Below are 23,603 nucleotides of genomic sequence, written 5' to 3'. Positions count from 1 at the left end.
TCAACCACAAAGACAAGGGAGGTTTTGCTTTGCAAAGAAGGGCACCGACTTGTAGATGTGTAAAAAAATTATCAGATATTGAATATCCCTTTGAGCATGGTGAAGTTATTAATTACACATTGGATGGTGTATCAATACACCCAGTCACTACAAAGATACAGGCGTCCTTCCAATCTCTGTCACGCCCTGATCTGTTTCACCTGTCCTTGTGCTTGTCTCCTCCCCCTCCAGGTGTCGCCCATCTTCCCCACTTATCCTCTGGGTATTTATACCTGTGTTTTCTGTTTGTCTGTGCCAGTTCACCTTGTTTGTCAAGCTTACCAGCGTTTGTCCTGACAGCGCCTGTTTTTTCCCAGCCCCTCTTTTTCTCGTCCTTCTGGTTTTTGACCCTTGCCTTTCCTGCCCCTGTACCTGCCCGCCTGACCACTCTGCCTGCCCCTGAGCCTGCCGTCCTGTACTTTAGCTCCTACTCTGGATTATTGACCTCTGCCTGCCTGGACCTGTCGTTTGCATGCCCCTGTTGTTACAATAAACATTATTACTTCACACAGTCTGCACTTGGGTCTTACCTTGATACCAGATAATCTCAGTTGCCGGAGAGGAAGGAACATTTTTCTCTCTCACACGTGGGTACGCAGACCTGCCTCTTTTGATGCCTTCAGAATTTTTGTGGCCCCCACCCTCCATCAATGTTGCCCCTCCCTGCAATTATATTACTTCATAGATCCAAAACGAGTGGAGAAATGCCATGTAGTATAAATGGTGACGGTTGATCTACGCATTCTATTTCTATGTATCAGAGTTCAATGATACAGTAGGCTAAAAAGAGGTCACAGTTGCCTTTATGCTATAGCCTTTAGAGGAACCATATCAGTCTACTATAGACTGTAGTCTTTACCGAGGAACCATATCAGTCTACTGTAGACTGTAGTCTTTACAGAGGAACCATATCAGTCTACTGTAGACTGTAGTCTTTACCGAGGAACCATATCAGTCTACTGTAGACTGTAGTCTATACAGAAGAACCATATCAGTCTACTGTAGACTGTAGTCTTTACCGAGGAACCATATCAGTCTACTGCAGACTGTAGTCTTTACAGAGGAACCATATCAGTCTACTGTAGACTGTAGTCTATACAGAAGAACCATATCAGTCTACTGTAGACTGTGGTCTTTACCGAGGAACCATATCAGTCTACTGTAGACTGTAGTCTTTACAGAGGAACCATATCAGTCTACTGTAGACTGTAGTCTTTACCGAGGAACCATATCAGTCTACTGTAGACTTTACAGAGGAACCATATCAGTCTACTATAGACTGTAGTCTTTACCGAGGAACCATATCAGTCTACTGTAGACTTTACAGAGGAACCATATCAGTCTGAGAGAATGCTTTCTGATCCTATTATAATGGGGAGACTAGAATTCTATGGTTGAATTCTATACTAACTAAGAGGAGACACACACACACACACACACACACACACACACACACACACACACACACACACACACACACACACACACACACACACACACACACACACACACACACACACACACACACACAGACACTACCCTAAATAATATTAAACCCAGACATTTCCTAAATAATACCTATTGAATCAGAGGAAGGAAAGGGACTGGTTCAGAGGCTCAGCAGGAGGACACACACATACAAACACACACACACACACACACACACACACACACACACACACACACACACACACACACACACACACACACACACACACACACACACACACACACACACACACACACACACACACACACACACACACACACACTGGGACTGGGGTCATGTGTCAGTACATGGACCCTGCTTTCATAAGTCCATTGTCTTACATAGGGAAACGATGACTCTCAACATGTAACAACAAACATTCTCCCATGGCTCAACTACACTGAACAGAATATAAAGGCAACATGTAAAGTGTTGTTTCCATGAGCTGAAATTAAATAAATATTTTCCATACACACAAAAATATTTATTTCTCAAAATGTTTGTGCAAAAATGTGTTTACATCCCTGTTAGTGACCAATTCTCCTTTGCCAAGATAATCCATCCACCTGACAGGTGTGGGATATCAAGAAGCTGATTCAACCGCATGGTCATTACACAGGTGCACCTTGTGCTGGGGACAATAAAAGGTCACTCTAAAATGTGCAGTTTTGTCACACAACAAAATGCCACAAGTTTTGAGGGAGCATGCAATTGGCATGCTGACTGCAGGAATGTTCACCTGAGCTTTTGCCAAAGAATTTCATGTTAATTTCTCTACCATAAGCCACCTCCAACGTCATTTTAGAGAATTTGGCAGTGCATCCAGCCGGCCTCACAACCGCAGACCATGTGTGTGGCGTCGTGTGTGCGAGCGGTTTGTTGATGTCAACGTTGTGAACAGATTGCCCCATGGTGGCGGTGGGGTTATGGTATGAACAGGCATCAACGCTGTGAACAGAGTGCCCCATGGTGGCGGTGGGGTTATGGTATGAACAGGCATCAACGTTGTGAACAGAGTGCCCCATGGTAGCGGTGGAGTTATGGTATGAACAGGCATCAACGTTGTGAACAGATTGCCCCATGGTGGCGGTGGGGTTATGGTATGAACAGGCATCAACGCTGTGAACAGATTGCCCCATGGTGGCGGTGGGGTTATGGTATGAACAGGCATCAACGCTGTGAACAGATTGCCCCATGGTGGCGGTGGGGTTATGGTATGAACAGGCATCAACTACATACAACGAACACAATTGCATTTTTATCGATGGCAATTTGTATGCACAAAAATACTGTGACGAGATCCTGAGGCCCATTGTGAGGCTAATTTATTTTAAAGATTATCTGTGACCAACAGATGCATATCTGTATTCCCAGTCATGTGAAATCCATAGATTAGGACCTAATGAATTTATTTTAAGTTGACTGATTTGTTCATATGAAATGTAACTCCGTAATATCTGTGTTCAGTATGCCTACTATCTGTGCCAGGATTCAATCCCATCAGCTGTGGATGCACCTTATAGTAGCCTTGACATTTTAAAGGTACATTCTGATTGAGTCGACATGTTTCCTGGAAATGCGGTCTCTGCGAACGCGGAATCATTGCCTTTAAAACGTCTTTGGGATAGGGGGCGCTATTTTCACTTTGGGAAAAAATCGTGCCCAATTTAAACGGCCTCGTACTCTATTCTAGATCGTACAATATGCATATTATTATTACAATTGGATAGAAAACACTCTCAAGTTTCTAAAACCGTTTGAATTATATCTGTGAGTCAAACAGAACTCATTTTGCAGTAAACTTCCTGTCAGGAAGTGAAAAATCTGAAATCGAGGCTCTGTTCCAGGGCCTTCCTATTCATTTGCTTGAAATCTATGGATATACATGCACTTCATACGCCTTCCACTAGATGTCAACAGGCAGTCAACAGGCACTAGATGTCAACAGTCTATCTGGAATGGGGTTTCTAGCTTGATTTGAGGTCGAACAAGAGCTCTTGGAATGACGTGACCCCAAATTTCCTTTGTTCAGCAAGGCGCGGGAAGGAACCCTGGATTGCCTTCTGAAAAGCTTTCGGTATAGACGGCTAATATCTCCGGCTTTGATTTTATTTGATACATGTGATAATATCATCGTAAAGTATGTTTTTTCAATATATTTTTATCAGATTATTGAACGTTTATCGGGAGTTTTGGCGTTTTCCGTTCTCTGCGTTTGGTGAAGATGGACAACTTCGCGCCACTTGGCTAGCTTTGGTTGCTAATTCGACAGGCGAAAAGGACATTCTAAAACCAAACAACGATTTATTCTGGACAAAGGACTCCTTGTACAAGATTCTGATGGAAGCTCAGCAAAAGTAGGAACCATTTATGATGTTATTTCGTATTTCTGTGGAAAATGTTTAGTACTATTTTCCGCCCTCATTGCAGGCGCTGTCTCGCTATAACGTAAGCTGTATGTCGTACTAAAGTTATTTTTAGAATTCTAACACGGCGATTGCATGAAGAACTAGTGTATCTTTCATTTGCTGTACAACATGTATTTTTTAGTAAAGTTTATGATGAGTTCTTTGATTAGATTAGGTGAGTGTCATAAATATATCTGGATAATTTTGTGCAGTTTGGCTACGTATTCACATTGTAAAACCACGATTTGTACCGCTAAATATGCACATTTTCGAACAAAACATATATGTATTGTGTAACATGATGTTATAGGACTGTCATCTGATGAAGTTTGTCAAGGTTAGTGAATAATTTTATATCTTTTGCTGTTTTTTTGCGATCGCTACCTTTGCGGTGAATGAATGCGGTTGTGTGGTTGGCTATTGTGGTACGCTAATATAATGCTATATTGTGTTTTCGCTGTAAAACACTTAAAAAATCTGAAATATTGGCTGGATTCACAAGATGTTTATCTTTCATTTGCTGTACACCATGTATTTTTCATAAATGTTTTATGATGAGTATTTAGGTATTTCACGTTGCTCTCTGTAGTTATTCTTGCTGCTTCGGTGCTATTTGTGATTGCAGCTGCAATGTAAAACTATGATTTATACCTGAAATATGCACATTTTTCGAACAAAACATAGATTTATTGTATAACATGTTATAAGACTGTAATCTGATGAAGTTGTTTCTTGGTTAGTGACTAATTCTATCTCTATTTGGGGGTTTTGTGCAAGCTACCTGTGCTGTGAAAGAAATGTCTGTGCTTTTTTGTATTTGGTGGTGAGCTAACATAAATATACGTGGTGTTTTCGCTGTAAAACATTTAAAAAATCGGACATGTTGGCTGGATTCACAAGATGTTTATCTTTCATTTGCTGTATTGGACTTGTTAATGTGTGAAAGTTAAATATTTCTAAAAAATATTTTTTGAATTTCGCGCGCTGCCTTTTCAGTGGAGTGTGGGGGGGGTTCCGCTAGCGGAACCCCGGGGCTAGACAGGTTAAAAAGTGTAACTAACAGTTTCTGAATATACACTAGATTTACTAACAGTTACTAAATATACACTATATTTACTAACAGTTACTGAATGTACACTAGATTTACTAACAGTTTCTAAATGCAGAGAAGAATGGGAGAAACTCCCCAAATACAGGTTTGCCAAGCTTGTAGCGTCATACCCAAGAAGACTCAAGGCTGTAATCGCTGCCAAAGGTGCTTCAACAAAGTACTGAGTAACGGGTCTGAATACTTATGTAAATGTGATATTTCCGTTTTTTCATTTCTAATAAATTTGCAAACATTTCCAAAAACCTGTTTTTTTTGCGTTGTCATTATGGGGTATTGTATGTAGATTTTAGAATAAGACTGTAACGTAAAACAAAATGTGGGAAAAAAACGAGTTGGTCTGAATATTTTCCAAATGCACTGTAATATCCAGAAAGCCTTAAGCTCATCAGAAAATCCACCTTGTGTCCTGTCTGAAAGATCATTCTCACAACACTTGTAAGCCTGAGGGGGCGGCATTGAGACCTGTTCTCTTCAGTATTAATATACATAACATTGGTCTATCTGTTAACTTGTAATATACATAATATTATAAATAACGTTGGTCTATCTGTTAACTAGTAATATACATAATATTGGTCTATCTGTTAACTTGTAATATCCATAATATTGGTCTATCTGTTAACTAGTAATATCCATAATATTGGTCTATCTGTTAACTTGTAATATCCATAATATTGGTCTATCTGTTAACTAGTAATATCCATAATATTGGTCTATCTGTTAACTTGTAATATCCATAATATTGGTCTATCTGTTAACTAGTAATATCCATAATATTGGTCTATCTGTTAACTAGTAATATCCATAATATTGGTCTATCTGTTAACTAGTAATATCCATAATATTGGTCTATCTGTTAACTAGTAATATCCATAATAATATAAATAACACTGGTCTATCTGTTAACTTGTAATATCCATAATATTGTTCTATCTGTTAACTTGTAATATCCATAATATTGGTCTATCTGTTAAAACACATAATGTTTATATGTATGCAGATGATCCTGTTATGCCGTTGCCCCAACTGTAGAACAGGTGTTGTTAGAGCTGCAATCTGACTTTGTTGCCTTACAAAAAGCCCTGGTTGGTTTAAGACTGGTACATAATATGGGCAAGACTACATTTATGTTGTTCTCTAAACTTACAAAAAGCCCTGGTTGGTTTAAGACTGGTACATAATATGGGCAAGACTACATTTATGTTGTTCTCTAAACTTACAAAAAGCCCTGGTTGGTTTAAGACTGGTACATAATATGGGCAAGACTACATTTATGTTGTTCTCTAAACTTACAAAAAGCCCTGGTTGGTTTAAGACTCGTACACAATATGGGCAAGACTACATTTATGTTGTTCTCTAAACTTACAAAAAGCCCTGGTTGGTTTAAGACTGGTACTTAATACGGGCAAGACTACATTTATGTTGTTCTCTAAACTTACAAAAAGCCCTGGTTGGTTTAAGACTGGTACTTAATACGGGCAAGACTACATTTATGTTGTTCTCTAAACTTACAAAAAGCCCTGGTTGGTTTAAGACTGGTACTTAATACGGGCAAGACTACATTTATGTTGTTCTCTAAACTTACAAAAAGCCCTGGTTGGTTTAAGACTGGTACTTAATACGGGCAAGACTACATTTATGTTGTTCTCTAAACTTACAAAAAGCCCTGGTTGGTTTAAGACTGGTACTTAATACGGGCAAGACTACATTTATGTTGTTCTCTAAATTCTCTCAGGAATGTTTCAGATAGTCTACATAGTAGTTAATTTAATGGTTCTCCCATCATTTGGGTTCCTGCCTATAAATATCTGGGCGTTTGAATTGTCAAGGATTTAATGTTTAAATAACGTACTGATGAGCTAGTTAAAAAGATCATATTTAAAGTGGCCTTCTTTTTTATTCTAAATAGATCTTGCTTCTCCCTAAACAGCAGGAAGCAGATTGTACAGTCAACTTTCCTGACAGTTCTTGACTATAGTGACAAAATATACCAGAATTCATCTGCCACTACTCTTAAACCATTGGATGTTGTCTACCATAGCACCCTTCACTTTATAGTTTTAATACTCATCACTACATCCTGTATCTAAAGGTTGGCTGGTCCTCAGTATTAATACTCACCACTACATCCTGTATTAAAAGGTTGGCTGGTCCTCAGTTTTAATACTCACCACTACATCCTGTATTAAAAGGTTGGCTGGTCCTCAGTTTTAATACTCACCACTACATCCTGTATTAAAAGGCTGGTCCTCAGTTTTAATACTCACCACTACATCCTGTATTAAAAGGTTGGCTGGTCCTCAGTGTTAATACTCACCACTACATCCTGTATTAAAAGGTTGGCTGGTCCTCAGTTTTAATACTCACCACTACATCCTGTATTAAAAGGCTGGTCCTCAGTATTAATACTCACCACTACATCCTGTATTAAAGGTTGGCTGGTCCTCAGTTTTAATATTCACCACTACATCCTGTATCTAAAGGTTGGCTGGTCCTCAGTTTTAATATTCATCACTACATCCTGTATCTAAAGGTTGGCTGGTCCTCAGTTTTAATATTCATCACTACATCCTGTATCTAAAGGTTGGCTGGTCCTCAGTTTTAATATTCATCACTACATCCTGTATCTAAAGGTTGGCTGGTCCTCAGTTTTAATATTCATCACTACATCCTGTATCTAAAGGTTGGCTGGTCCTCAGTTTTAATATTCATCACTACATCCTGTATCTAAAGGTTGGCTGGTCCTCAGTTTTAATATTCATCACTACATCCTGTATCTAAAGGTTGGTCCTCAGTTTTAATATTCATCACTACATCCTGTATCTAAAGGCTGGTCCTCAGTTTTAATATTCATCACTACATCCTGTATCTAAAGGTTGGTCCTCAGTTTTAATATTCATCACTACATCCTGTATCTAAAGGTTGGCTGGTCCTCAGTTTTAATATTCATCACTACATCCTGTATCTAAAGGCTGGTCCTCAGTTTTAATATTCATCACTACTTCCTGTATCTAAAGGCTGGTCCTCAGTTTTAATATTCATCACTACTTCCTGTATCTAAAGGTTGGCTGGTCCTCAGTTTTAATACTCATCACTACATCCTGTATCTAAAGGTTGGCTGGTCCTCAGTTTTAATACTCATCACTACATCCTGTATCTAAAGGTTGGCTGGTCCTCAGTATTAATACTCATCACTACATCCTGTATCTAAAGGTTGGCTGGTCCTCAGTTTTAATATTCATCACTACTTCCTGTATCTAAAGGTTGGCTGGTCCTCAGTTTTAATACTCACCACTACATCCTGTATTAAAAGGCTGGCTGGTCCTCAGTTTTAATACTCACCACTACATCCTGTATCTAAAGGCTGGCTGGTCCTCAGTTTTAATATTCATCACTACATCCTGTATCTAAAGGTTGGCTGGTCCTCAGTTTTAATATTCATCACTACATCCTGTATCTAAAGGTTGGCTGGTCCTCAGTTTTAATACTCATCACTACATCCTGTATCTAAAGGTTGGCTGGTCCTCAGTTTTAATATTCATCACTACATCCTGTATCTAAAGGTTGGCTGGTCCTCAGTTTTAATACTCATCACTACATCCTGTATCTAAAGGTTGGCTGGTCCTCAGTTTTAATACTCATCACTACATCCTGTATCTAAAGGTTGGCTGGTCCTCAGTTTTAATATTCATCACTACATCCTGTATCTAAAGGTTGGCTGGTCCTCAGTTTTAATATTCATCACTACATCCTGTATCTAAAGGTTGGCTGGTCCTCAGTTTTAATACTCACCACTACATCCTGTATTAAAAGGTTGGCTGGTCCTCAGTTTTAATACTCACCACTACATCCTGTATTAAAAGGCTGGTCCTCAGTATTAATACTCACCACTACATCCTGTATTAAAGGTTGGCTGGTCCTCAGTTTTAATACTCACCACTACATCCTGTATTAAAAGGCTGGTCCTCAGTTTTAATACTCACCACTACATCCTGTATTAAAAGGCTGGCTGGTCCTCAGTTTTAATATTCACCACTACATCCTGTATTAAAAGGCTGGTCCTCAGTTTTAATACTCATCACTACATCCTGTATCTAAAGGTTGGCTGGTCCTCAGTTTTAATACTCACCACTACATCCTGTATTAAAAGGCTGGTCCTCAGTATTAATACTCACCACTACATCCTGTATTAAAAGGTTGGCTGGTCCTCAGTTTTAATACTCACCACTACATCCTGTATCTAAAGGTTGGCTGGTCCTCAGTTTTAATACTCATCACTACATCCTGTATCTAAAGGTTGGCTGGTCCTCAGTTTTAATATTCATCACTACATCCTGTATCTAAAGGTTGGCTGGTCCTCAGTTTTAATACTCATCACTACATCCTGTATCTAAAGGTTGGCTGGTCCTCAGTTTTAATACTCATCACTACATCCTGTATCTAAAGGTTGGATGGTCCTCAGTATTAATACTCATCACTACATCCTGTATCTAAAGGATGGCTGGTCCTCATAAAAGTCCCCTAGATCACTTCACTATTCTCTTTTTATTTACAAACTCTACTACACAACTTACCTAACTACGTTGTTGAAGTATAAAAACATGAGTTACCAACCACATTCACAGGGTTTGGTTAAATCTCGAGGTTCCTTGGGTCTGCGCCAAATTAGGTAAATCCGCTTTTGGTTTTAATGCGCCTCACTGCTGGAACAACTTTGCAGAACTCATTACGACTGGATGTTCTGGTGCTGCTCAGGCAGCTTAGGGTGTTGATTAAGGACCTAGTAACTGAGGAATGTAACAGTTTTCTGTTGTGTTTTGTATTGATTCATGTTTTATCTTACATTGTAATTGGTGTTGTATTGTTGTGATCAGGGCACCTTTCAGAAAGAGACCCTGGTCTCAATGGGTTTTAACCTGCATAAATAAAGAATGAAACATTTAAATATATTCCCTATATAGTGCACTACTTTTACCAGGGCCCATTGGCATTATATTCCCTACATAGTGCACTGCTGTTGTGTTGACTTGATGTTATATTATAGGTTTTATACTGTAGGTGTTGTACTGTAGGTGTGTTGTACTGTAGGTGTTGTACTGTAGGTGTTGTACTGTAGGTGTTGTACTGTAGGTGTTATACTGTACTGTAGGTGTTATACTGTACTGTAGGTGTTATACTGTACTGTAGGTGTTATACTGTACTGTAGGTGTTATACTGTACTGTAGGTGTTATACTGTAGGTGTTATACTGTAGGTGTTGTACTGTAGGTGTTGTACTGTAGGTGTTATACTGTAGGTGTTGTACTGTAGGTGTTGTACTGTAGGTGTTGTACTGTACTGTAGGTGTTGTACTGTAGGTGTTATACTGTAGGTGTTGTACTGTAGGTGTTGTACTGTAGGTGTTGTACTGTAGGTGTTGTACTGTACTGTAGGTGTTGTACTGTAGGTGTTGTACTGTAGGTGTTGTACTGTAGGTGTTGTACTGTAGGTGTTATACTGTAGGTGTTATACTGTAGGTGTTATACTGTACTGTAGGTGTTGTACTGTAGGTGTTGTACTGTAGGTGTTGTACTGTAGGTGTTGTACTGTACTGTAGGTGTTATACTGTAGGTGTTGTACTGTAGGTGTTGTACTGTAGGTGTTGTACTGTAGGTGTTGTACTGTAGGTGTTATACTGTACTGTAGGTGTTGTACTGTAGGTGTTGTACTGTAGGTGTTATACTGTAGGTGTTGTACTGTAGGTGTTATACTGTAGGTGTGTTGTACTGTAGGTGTTATACTGTACTGTAGGTGTTGTACTGTAGGTGTTGTACTGTACTGTAGGTGTTGTACTGTAGGTGTTATACTGTAGGTGTTATACTGTAGGTGTTATACTGTAGGTGTTGTACTGTAGGTGTTGTACTGTAGGTGTGTTGTACTGTAGGTGTTGTACTGTAGGTGTTGTACTGTAGGTGTTATACTGTAGGTGTGTTGTACTGTAGGTGTTATACTGTACTGTAGGTGTTGTACTGTACTGTAGGTGTTGTACTGTAGGTGTTATACTGTAGGTGTTGTACTGTAGGTGTTGTACTGTACTGTAGGTGTTGTACTGTAGGTGTTATACTGTAGGTGTTGTACTGTAGGTGTTGTACTGTAGGTGTGTTGTACTGTAGGTGTTGTACTGTAGGTGTTGTACTGTAGGTGTTGTACTGTAGGTGTTATACTGTAGGTGTTGTACTGTAGGTGTTATACTGTAGGTGTTGTACTGTAGGTGTTATACTGTAGGTGTTATACTGTAGGTGTTGTACTGTAGGTGTTGTACTGTAGGTGTTGTACTGTAGGTGTTATACTGTAGGTGTTGTACTGTAGGTGTTGTACTGTAGGTATTATACTGTAGGTGTTATACTGTAGGTGTTGTACTGTAGGTGTTGTACTGTAGGTGTTGTACTGTAGGTGTGTTATACTGTAGGTGTTGTACTGTAGGTGTGTTATACTGTAGGTGTTGTACTGTAGGTGTTATACTGTAGGTGTGTTATACTGTAGGTGTTATACTGTAGGTGTGTTATACTGTAGGTGTTGTACTGTAGGTGTTGTACTGTAGGTGTTATACTGTAGGTGTTGTACTGTAGGTGTTGTACTGTACTGTAGGTGTTGTACTGTAGGTGTGTTATACTGTAGGTGTGTTATACTGTAGGTGTTGTACTGTAGGTGTTATACTGTAGGTGTTGTACTGTAGGTGTTGTACTGTAGGTGTTATACTGTAGGTGTTGTACTGTAGGTGTTGTACTGTACTGTAGGTGTTGTACTGTAGGTGTTGTACTGTAGGTGTTGTACTGTAGGTGTTATACTGTAGGTGTTATACTGTAGGTGTGTTGTACTGTAGGTGTTGTACTGTAGGTGTTGTACTGTAGGTGTTGTACTGTAGGTGTTATACTGTACTGTAGGTGTTATACTGTAGGTGTGTTGTACTGTAGGTGTTGTACTGTACTGTAGGTGTTATACTGTAGGTGTTGTACTGTAGGTGTTGTACTGTAGGTGTTATACTGTAGGTGTTGTACTGTAGGTGTTATACTGTAGGTGTTATACTGTAGGTGTTGTACTGTAGGTGTTGTACTGTAGGTGTTATACTGTAGGTGTTGTACTGTAGGTGTTGTACTGTAGGTGTTGTATTGTAGGTGTTGTACTGTAGGTGTTGTACTGTAGGTGTTGTACTGTAGGTGTTATACTGTAGGTGTTGTACTGTAGGTGTTGTACTGTAGGTGTTATACTGTAGGTGTTATACTGTACTGTAGGTGTTGTACTGTAGGTGTTGTACTGTAGGTGTTGTACTGTAGGTGTTGTACTGTAGGTGTTGTACTGTAGGTGTTATACTGTAGGTGTTGTACTGTACTGTAGGTGTTGTACTGTAGGTGTTATACTGTAGGTGTTGTACTGTAGGTGTTATACTGTAGGTGTTGTACTGTAGGTGTTATACTGTAGGTGTTGTACTGTAGGTGTTATACTGTAGGTGTTGTACTGTAGGTGTTGTACTGTAGGTGTTGTACTGTAGGTGCTGTACTGTAGGTGTTGTACTGTAGGTGTTATACTGTAGGTGTTATACTGTAGGTGTTGTACTGTAGGTGTTATACTGTAGGTGTTGTACTGTAGGTGTTGTACTGTAGGTGTTGTACTGTAGGTGCTGTACTGTAGGTGCTGTACTGTAGGTGTTATACTGTAGGTGTTGTACTGTAGGTGTTATACTGTAGGTGTTATACTGTAGGTGTTGTACTGTAGGTGTTGTACTGTAGGTGCTGTACTGTACTGTAGGTGTTATACTGTAGGTGTTGTACTGTAGGTGTTATACTGTAGGTGTTGTACTGTAGGTGTTATACTGTAGGTGTTGTACTGTAGGTGTTATACTGTACTGTAGGTGTTGTACTGTAGGTGTTATACTGTACTGTAGGTGTTGTACTGTAGGTGTTGTACTGTAGGTGTTATACTGTAGGTGTTGTACTGTAGGTGTTGTACTGTAGGTGTTATACTGTAGGTGTTGTACTGTAGGTGTTGTACTGTAGGTGTTGTACTGTAGGTGTTATACTGTAGGTGTTATACTGTAGGTGTTGTACTGTAGGTGTTGTACTGTACTGTAGGTGTTGTACTGTAGGTGTTATACTGTAGGTGTTATACTGTAGGTGTTGTACTGTAGGTGTTATACTGTAGGTGTTATACTGTACTGTAGGTGTTGTACTGTAGGTGTTATACTGTAGGTGTTATACTGTAGGTGTTGTACTGTAGGTGTTATACTGTAGGTGTTGTACTGTAGGTGTTATACTGTAGGTGTTATACTGTAGGTGTTATACTGTAGGTGTTATACTGTAGGTGTTATACTGTAGGTGTTGTACTGTACTGTAGGTGTTATACTGTAGGTGTTATACTGTAGGTGTTATACTGTAGGTGTTGTACTGTAGGTGTTGTACTGTAGGTGTTGTACTGTAGGTGTTATACTGTACTGTAGGTGTTGTACTGTAGGTGTTATACTGTAGGTGTTATACTGTACTGTAGGTGTTATACTGTAGGTGTTATACTGTAGGTGTTATACTGTAGGTGTTATACTGTAGGTGTTGTACTGTAGGTGTTATACTGTACTGTAGGTGTTATACTGTAGGTGTTATACTGTAGGTGTTATACTGTAGGTGTTGTACTGTAGGTGTTGTACTGTAGGTGTTGTACTGTAGGTGTTATACTGTACTGTAGGTGTTATACTGTAGGTGTTATACTGTAGGTGTTATACTGTAGGTGTTATACTGTAGGTGTTGTACTGTAGGTGTGTTGTACTGTAGGTGTTGTACTGTAGGTGTTGTACTGTAGGTGTTATACTGTAGGTGTTATACTGTACTGTAGGTGTTGTACTGTAGGTATTATACTGTAGGTGTTATACTGTAGGTGTTGTACTGTAGGTGTGTTGTACTGTAGGTGTTGTACTGTAGGTGTGTTGTACTGTAGGTGTTATACTGTAGGTGTTGTACTGTAGGTGTGTTGTACTGTAGGTGTTATACTGTAGGTGTTGTACTGTAGGTGTTGTACTGTAGGTGTTATACTGTAGGTGTTGTACTGTAGGTGTGTTGTACTGTAGGTGTTATACTGTAGGTGTTGTACTGTAGGTGTTGTACTGTAGGTGTTGTACTGTAGGTGTGTTGTACTGTAGGTGTTGTACTGTAGGTGTTGTACTGTAGGTGCTGTACTGTAGGTGTTATACTGTAGGTGTTGTACTGTAGGTGTTATACTGTAGGTGTTATACTGTAGGTGTTGTACTGTAGGTGTTGTACTGTAGGTATTATACTGTAGGTGTTATACTGTAGGTGTTATACTGTAGGTGTTATACTGTACTGTAGGTGTTGTACTGTAGGTATTATACTGTAGGTGTTATACTGTAGGTGTTGTACTGTAGGTGTGTTGTACTGTAGGTGTTGTACTGTAGGTGTTGTACTGTAGGTGTTGTACTGTAGGTGTGTTGTACTGTAGGTGTTGTACTGTAGGTGTTGTACTGTAGGTGTTGTACTGTAGGTGTTGTACTGTACTGTAGGTGTTGTACTGTAGGTGTTGTACTGTACTGTAGGTGTTATACTGTAGGTGTTATACTGTAGGTGTTATACTGTAGGTGTTATACTGTAGGTGTGTTGTACTGTAGGTGTTGTACTGTAGGTGTTATACTGTAGGTGTTGTACTGTAGGTGTTATACTGTAGGTGTTGTACTGTAGGTGTTGTACTGTAGGTGTTGTACTGTAGGTGTTATACTGTAGGTGTTGTACTGTAGGTGTTGTACTGTAGGTGTTGTACTGTAGGTGTTATACTGTAGGTGTTATACTGTAGGTGTTGTACTGTAGGTGTTGTTCTGTGGCTTCAAAGCATTTTTAGATTGGAAGAAAATGTTGGAAAATATGCAAATAGCGACTGACGAGAGAGAGGATACAAACGCATTGCTTTAACTAATTATGACATATCTTAAGAAATGTTCAGCAATGTAATAAAGTACTATCTTTTCAACTAAGTTACGTTACTTTGGCTGACAATTAGTCTTACAAAGCGCAGAGCATATCATTACAGCAGTTGCTTGTATGTTCCATTAACGTTAGTTGGCTACTAATACTTTGAACTTGCCAGTATGTTACCTATATTCTATCTAACTAACTACCCAATGTTTATTGACTTCATTCTTAGCTTAGCTAAGTATTGACGTCATTCTTAGCTTAGCTAAGTATTGACTTCATTCTTAGCTTAGCTAAGTATTGACGTCATTCTTAGCTTAGCTAAGTATTGACTTCATTCTTAGCTTAGCTAAGTATTGACGTCATTCTTAGCTTAGCTAAGTGTTATAATCGTTGTGCGTTCTCAACGGACATGGTTAATGAAGTCGTAAGATGTCTAGCTAGTAATTTGTTGTGCTAACAAGCTAGCATGAAGTCGTAAGATGTCTAGCTAGTCATTTGTTGTGCTAACAAGCTAGCATGAAGTCATAAGATGTCTAGCTAGTCATTTGTTATGCTAACAAGCTAGCAAAAGGTTTTTCCAGGACCACCCATACATAAAATGTATGCACACATGACTGTAAGTCATTGGTTAGTAAGTAAGCATTTCACTGTAAGGTCTACACCTGTTGTATTCGGCGCACGTGACAAATAAACTTTGATTTGATTAATAAGCGTCAGCTAAATAACATCTATTCTTAATATATTAGAATTATTATCATATAGAGGTTTGAAAAAGAACCTACTGCCAACCGTTCTCTCGGAGAACATCTGCTGGGGCATCAGATTTGTTGTCCAGCTCAGCACTAACAGATGTTTGTTTCCTGTCTCTACAGCGGGCTGATGAAACCAGGGCTGAACGCTATCATGGGGGCCACAGGAAGCGGGAAGTCATCGTAAGTGACATTTCAGCTGACTCAGAAGGTTGGGGTTGTGTTGTATTATAGTTGGAAGCGGGAAGTCATCGTAAGTGACATTTCAGTTGATTCAGACAAACCTGTGACTCTCATTGAACTTTGTGAACTAACATTATGTCTAATGGTTGTGATGTGGTTATTTATAAAAGTTGTGTTGTATTATAGTTGTGTAAAGGTTGTGTTGTATTATAGTTGTGTAAAGGTTGGGGTTGTGTTGTATTATAGTTGTGTAAAGGTTGTGTTGTATTATAGTTGTGTAAAGGTTGTGTTGTAGTTGTGTAAAGGTTGGGGTTGTATTATAGTTGTGTAAAGGTTGTGTTGTATTATAGTTGTGTAAAGGTTGGGGTTGTGTTGTATTATAGTTGTGTAAAGGTTGGGGTTGTATTATAGTTGTGTAAAGGTTGGGGTTGTGTTGTATTATAGTTGTGTAAAGGTTGTGTTGTATTATAGTTGTGTAAAGGTTGTGTTGTAGTTGTGTAAAGGTTGGGGTTGTATTATAGTTGTGTAAAGGTTGTGGTTGTGTTGTGTTATAGTTGTGTAAAGGTTGTGGTTGTGGTTGTATTATAGTTGTGTAAAGGTTGGGGTTGTGTTGTATTATAGTTGTGTAAAGGTTGGGGTTGTATTATAGTTGTGTAAAGGTTGGGGTTGTATTATAGTTGTGTAAAGGTTGTGGTTGTGTTGTATTATAGTTGTGTAAAGGTTGTGTTGTAGTTGTGTAAAGGTTGGGGTTGTATTATAGTTGTGTAAAGGTTGTGGATGTGTTGTGTGCAGGTTTCTGGATGTGCTGGCAGCCAGGAAGGACCCAGCAGGTCTGGCTGGAGAGGTGTTGATAGACGGAGCTCCTCAACCTCCCAACTTCAAATGTCTCTCAGGATATGTGGTCCAGGTAGGGGACTGACACACACACACACACACACACACACACACACACACACACACACACACACACACACACACACACACACACACACACACACACACACACACAGACACACACCAGTGACCAGACTATAGTTACGAGTGTCTGGTCTTCTCTCTCTCCCCCCCCCCCTCTCTCGCTGCCCCCCCCCCCCCCCCCCCCCCCCCCCCACCCACCAACCGTCAGGATGATGTGGTGATGGGGACTCTGACTGTGAGGGAGAACTTCCGTTTCTCTGCTGCGTTGCGTCTCCCGTCCTCCGTCAGCCAGAAGGAGAAGGAGGACAAAGTCAACCGACTCATCACAGAACTGGGCCTCACTAAAGTAGCAGACTCACGGGTCAGTGTGGACGGGTGTGTGGAGGGGGATGGGGGGGAGAGGACAGAGAGAGTGTGTGACTATGAATGTGTGTATTCTGTATCCAGGTTGGTACCCAGTTGATCAGGGGTATATCAGGAGGGGAAAGGAAGAGGACAAACATCGGTATGGAACTGATCATCGACCCTCCTGTTCTCTTTCTGGATGAACCCACAACCGGCCTGGACGCTAGCACAGCTAACTCTGTACTACTACTGCTCAAGAGGTAGAACCTGGGTATTGTAGTTCTAATATTGTAGGGTTAGTCTGGGTATTGACGTTCTAATATTGTAGGGTTAGTCTGGGCATTGTAGTTCTAATGTTGTAGGGTTAGTCTGGGTATTGCAGTTCTCTTTTTGGATGAACCCACCACAGGCCTGGACGCTAGCAAAGCTAACTCTGTACTACTACTGTTCAAGAGGTAGAACTTGGGTATTAGTCTGGGTATTGTAGTCTGGGTATTGTAATGCTAATGTTGGGGGTTAGTCTGGGTGTTGCAGTCTGGGTGTTGCAATCTGGGTATTGTAGTGCTAATACTGCGGGTTAGTCTGGGTATTGTAGTCTGTGTTTTGTAGTCTGGGTATTGCAGTCTGGGTGTTGTAGTCTGGGTATTGTAGTCTGGGTGTTGTAGTCTGGGTGTTGTAGTCTGGGTGTTGTAATCTGGGTGTTGTAGTCTGGGTGTTGTAGTCTGGGTATTGTAGTCTGGGTGTTGTAGTCTGGGTGTTGTAGTCTGGGTGTTGCAGTCTGGGTGTTGTAGTCTGGGTGGGTGGGTATTGTAGTCTGGGTGTTGTAGTCTGGGTATTGTAACACTAACCTCCTCCTCTCTCTATCAGGATGTCTAGTCATGGTGTTGTAGTCTGGGTGTTGTAGTCTGGGTATTGTAACACTAACCTCCTCCTCTCTCTATCAGGATGTCTAGTCATGGTATTGCAGTCTGGGTATTGCAGTCTGGGTATTGTAGTCTGGGTGTTGTAGTCTGGGTATTGTAACACTAACCTCCTCCTTTCTCTCTATCAGGATGTCTAGTCATGGCCGTACCATCATCCTGTCTATCCACCAGCCTCGTTATTCCATCTACCGTCTGTTTGACAGTCTGACTCTGCTGGTTAGCGGTAAACAGGTTTACCACGGCCCCGCTCAGAGGGCTCTGGACTACTTCTCTAACATCGGTGAGACTAAGTCATTACAAATGTCACGTTTCTAGTGATTTCTAATTCACACTCCTCCTGCTAACCAGACAGTGTAGTCTCAGCTCTCTGCTGGCAAACCAGGTTATGAAATGTCTAGAGTTACTAAACAGGTATTATATCCATCATTCTATTGTCTCTCTTTAGAGGTTACTAAGATGAGATGCATTTTCGGCGTGTTACCTTCGGACGGCAGGGACAGGTATTGGAATCCGGCTCGAAGGACCAAATTGTTACGAGAATTATGTTCTCAATGTTCATAAACCAATTCAATTAAACGACTCAGTCTGCTAAATCAGGATTTGTAAGATACTGATTTGAAATGAAAACAGACAGAGGCCCAGTCTACAATAGTCAAATGTTTATTTACGAGAGCGCTCCCCTGTTGTACAGAAGCAATTAATTTTATACTGGCTCCTCACGCACACACATTCACACTAACATCAGCACACAATGTCCTGCTACCCAGCCGACAAAGATTAGGGGAATCCGTGAGACTTACTCCCCATCCTCGCTCAAGATAGGGAGACCCTGGGAAGTACTCTGTGGCCCCAGCCAAGGTCGGCACCGAATCTTGCTCAGACAGTCGGTTTTTAAGATACTATTATAGACACATTGTACAGACTATGGTTATACATAATTCTAATCAATTTCATACGATTATATGGCTTCAGGGTGGAATATTCTAGTCATTCATATAAATTCCATTAACACTAAGATGAGATGCATTTGAGATACATTCAGTGTATCAATGTTTCAACCTTATCTGTATCCAAACCTTATCTGTATCTATAAACAATGTAATTACAACTGTCATCATTACCCAGGGTACACTTGTGAACCCCACAACAACCCGGCTGACTTCTTCCTGGATGTGATCAATGGAGATTCTACCGCAATCGCCTTCGACAGGATAAAGGCAGCAGACGGTGAGTTCTGATTTGCTAAGGAGCAGAGTCAGTGGGCGGGATCAGTCAGGTCATCCAATGGAATACATATTTTGTCTCTTCATATTCTCCCTCCCTAACTTTGATTACCCTCCATTTACCTCTGTTCTGGCACCTCTATCCCTTCCCCTCCCGTCTTCTCCAACCCCCCCCACCCCTCCCTCAGACTCAGACCCAGACAGGGTAACCAGTTCCAGGCAGAACATCGAGGACCATCTGGTCCAGGAGTACCGGGGGAGTCAGTTCTATGGAGAGACCAAGGCCCAGTTAGAACGCATCACCATGAACAGAGAGTACAGGTAATAACACACTCTCTCTCTCTCTCTCTCTCTCTCTCTCTCTCTCTCTCTCTCTCTCTCTCTCTCTCTATGGTATCTGTCTGTCTGTCTGTCTGTCTGTCTGTCTGTCTGTCTGTCTGTCTGTCTGTCTGTCTGTCTGTCTGTCTGTCTGTCTGTCTGTTCTCTGCATGTTAATGGACAATCTTCTTGTTGTTCTCCAGTGTGAAGACTCCCTCTCGGACCATCACGTACAACACCTCCTTCTCTACTCAGTTCAGATGGGTCCTGAAGAGAACCTTTACTAACCTCATCCTCAACCCTCAGACATCCTTCGCTCAGGTGTGTGTCTGTGTTGCTGTGTGTGTCTGTGTGTTGCTGTGTGTGTCTGTGTGTGGGTTGTATTTACAATGGTGTTTGTTCTTCACTGGTTGCCCTTTTCTTGTGGCAACAGATCACACATCTTGCTGCTGTGATGGAACACTGTGGTATTTCACCCAGTAGATATGGGAGTTTATCAGAATTGTATTTGTTTTCGAATTCTTTGTTGGTCTGTGGAAGCTCTCCTATCTATCTATCTATCTATCTATCTATCTATCTATCTATCTATCTATCTATCTATCTATCTATCTATCTATCTATCTATCTATCTATCTATCTATCTATCTATCTATCTATCTATCTATCTATCTATCTATCTATCTATCTATCTATCTATCTATCTATCTATTCAATTCAATTCAATTCAATTCAAGGGGCTTTATTGGCATGGGAAACATGTGTTAACATTGCCAAAGCAAGTGAGGTAGATATTATACAAAAGTGAAATAAACAATACAAATTAACAGTAAACATTACACATACAGAAGTTTCAAAACAATAAAGACATTACAAATGTTATATTATATATATACAGTGTTGTAACAATGTACAAATGGTTAAAGCACACAAGTTAAAATAAATAAGCATAAATATGGGTTGTATTTACAATGGTGTTTGTTCTTCACTGGTTGCCCTTTTCTTGTGGCAACAGGTCACAAATCTTGCTGCTGTGATGGCACACTGTGGAATTTCTCCCAGTAGATATGGGAGTTTATCAAAATTGGATTTGTTTTCAAATTCTTTGTGGATCTGTGTAATCTGAGGGAAATATGTCTCTCTAATATGGTCATACATTGGGCAGGAGGTTAGGAAGTGCAGCTCAGTTTCCACCTCATTTTGTGGGCAGTGTGCACATAGCCTGTCTTCTCTTGAGAGCCATGTCTGCCTACGGCGGCCTTTCTCAATAGCAAGGCTATGCTCACTGAGTCTGTACATAGTCAAAGCTTTCCTTAAGTTTGGGTCAGTCACAGTGGTCAGGTATTCTGCCACTGTGTACTCTCTGTTTAGGGCCAAATAGCATTCTAGTTTGCTCTGTTTTTTTGTTAATTCTTTCCAATGTGTCAAGTAATTATCTTTTTGTTTTCTCATGATTTGGTTGGGTCTAATTGTGCTGTTGTCCTGGGGCTCTGTGGGGTGTGTTTGTGTTTGTGAACAGAGCCCTAGGACCAGCTTGCTTAGGGGACTCTTCTCCAGGTTCATCTCTCTGTAGGTGATGGCTTTGTTATGGAAGGTTTGGGAATCGCTTCCTTTTAGGTGGTTGTAGAATTTAACGGCTCTTTTCTGGATTTTGATAATTAGTGGGTATCGGCCTAATTCTGCCTAATTAATACCTACCTACCTACCTACCTACCTACCTACCTACCTACCTACCTACCTACCTACCTACCTACCTACCTACCTACCTACCTACCTACCTACCTACCTACCTACCTACCTACCTACCTACCTACCTACCTACCTACCTACCTACCTACCTACCTACCTACCTACCTACCTACCTACCTACCTACCTACCTACCTACCTACCTACCTACCTACCTACCTACCTACCTACCTACCTACCTACCTACCTACCTACCTACCTACCTACCTACCTACCTACCTACCTACCTACCTACCTACCTACCTACCTACCTACCTACCTACCTACCTACCTACCTACCTACCTACCTACCTACCTACCTACCTACCTACCTACCTACCTACCTACCTACCTACCTACCTACCTACCTACCTACCTACCTACCTACCTACCTACCTACCTACCTACCTACCTACCTACCTACCTACCTACCTACCTACCTACCTACCTACCTACCTACCTACCTACCTACCTACCTACCTACCTACCTACCTACCTACCTACCTACCTACCTACCTACCTACCTACCTACCTACCTACCTACCTACCTACCTACCTACCTACCTACCTACCTACCTACCTACCTACCTACCTACCTACCTACCTACCTACCTACCTACCTACCTACCTACCTACCTACCTACCTACCTACCTACCTACCTACCTACCTACCTACCTACCTACCTACCTACCTACCTACCTACCTACCTACCTACCTACCTACCTACCTACCTACCTACCTACCTACCTACCTACCTACCTACCTACCTACCTACCTACCTACCTACCTACCTACCTACCTACCTACCTACCTACCTACCTACCTACCTACCTACCTACCTACCTACCTACCTACCTACCTACCTAATAATCTATCTAATCCAGATTGGAGTGACTGTATTCCTGGCCCTCGTCGTTGGGGCAATATTCTTTGGAGTGAAGAATGACCAGAGTGGCTTACAGAACAGGTCTGTGTGTATGTTTTTATGTGTGTGTTTAATATAATATATTACAGGTTTTTTTTCAATTGCTAACATGCATTGGTCAAAACTGAAGTCACATTGTAAAAACTCTTCACACAGTCAGCTAAACAGAAGGGTATATGGACCAATCTGTGAATCCTTTTTCATTGCTTTCACACAAAATGCATTCATGAAATCCATGAACTCTTTTCTCATTCATACTCCACCACCTGTAAAACTCTATATTTACTGCACATGTTTTCAAACGCTAACACACTGTTTCCAAAACTGTTAAAAACACATTCAAAACAGAATGATGGAAAATGTCATGCATTTCTGCAGTAACCAGATAGAAACATGTAGAAAATCTCAGAAAAGAACATTTAATCATTTCAAACAAGCAATTTAGGCTGAAAGCCTACCCAAGATTTTTATTTTATTTTATTTATTTTTTTCACCTTTATTTAACTAGGCAAGTCAGTTAAGAACAAAATCTTATTTACCATGACGGCCGAGGAACGATGGGTTAACTGCCTTGTTCAGGGGCAGAACAACAGATTTTCACCTTGTCAGCTCAGGGATTTGATCTTGCAACCTTTAACCACTAGGCTACCTGCCGTCCTAACAGGAATCATATGGGAGGTCCTAACAGGAATCATATGGGTGGTCCTAATGGGAATCTTATGGGTGGTCCTAATGGGAATCATATGGGTGGTCCTAACAGGAATCATATGGGTGGTCCTAATGGGAATCATATGGGTGGTCCTAACAGGAATCATATGGGTGGTCCTAACAGGAATCATATGGGTGGTCCTAACAGGAATCATATGGGTGGTCCTAATGGGAATCATATGGGTGGTCCTAACAGGAATCATATGGGTGGTCCTAACAGGAATCATATGGGTGGTCCTAATAGGAATCATATGGGTGGTCCTAACAGGAATCGTATGGGTGGTCCTAATAGGAATCGTATGGGTGGTCCTAACAGGAATCGTATGGGTGGTCCTAATAGGAATCATATGGGTGGTCCTAATAGGAATCATATGGGTAGTCCTAACAGGAATCATATGGGAGGTCCTAACAGGAATCATATTGGTGGTCCTAACAGGAATCATATGGGTGGTCCTAATGGGAATCATATGGGTGGTCCTAACAGGAATCATATGGGTGGTCCTAACAGGAATCATATGGGTGGTCCTAATAGGAATCATATGGGTGGTCCTAACAGGAATCGTATGGGTGGTCCTAATAGGAATTGTATGGGTG

The 23,603-nt window shown here is 40.7% G+C and overlaps 1 protein-coding gene across 1 annotated transcript in view; it reads left to right on the top strand.

The window, feature by feature from the left end:
• LOC120040277 (broad substrate specificity ATP-binding cassette transporter ABCG2-like) overlaps nt 1-23,603 on the top strand; it is a 40,120-nt gene that overhangs the window by 10,753 nt on the left and 5,764 nt on the right. The window contains exons 2-10 of the mRNA XM_038985473.1: nt 15,866-15,925; nt 16,718-16,832; nt 17,052-17,204; nt 17,291-17,448; nt 18,240-18,391; nt 19,237-19,338; nt 19,523-19,655; nt 19,856-19,973; nt 22,261-22,343. Coding sequence (XP_038841401.1) covers nt 15,866-15,925; nt 16,718-16,832; nt 17,052-17,204; nt 17,291-17,448; nt 18,240-18,391; nt 19,237-19,338; nt 19,523-19,655; nt 19,856-19,973; nt 22,261-22,343 — 1,074 coding nt within the window. The remainder of the gene's footprint in view (nt 1-15,865; nt 15,926-16,717; nt 16,833-17,051; nt 17,205-17,290; nt 17,449-18,239; nt 18,392-19,236; nt 19,339-19,522; nt 19,656-19,855; nt 19,974-22,260; nt 22,344-23,603) is intronic.

The sequence above is a fragment of the Salvelinus namaycush genome, unplaced genomic scaffold, assembly GCF_016432855.1.
Source record: "Salvelinus namaycush isolate Seneca unplaced genomic scaffold, SaNama_1.0 Scaffold339, whole genome shotgun sequence".
NCBI lineage: Eukaryota > Metazoa > Chordata > Actinopteri > Salmoniformes > Salmonidae > Salvelinus > Salvelinus namaycush.
The sequence above is the reverse complement of the archived record's forward strand: the minus strand, read 5'-3'. Positions and strand labels throughout refer to the sequence as shown.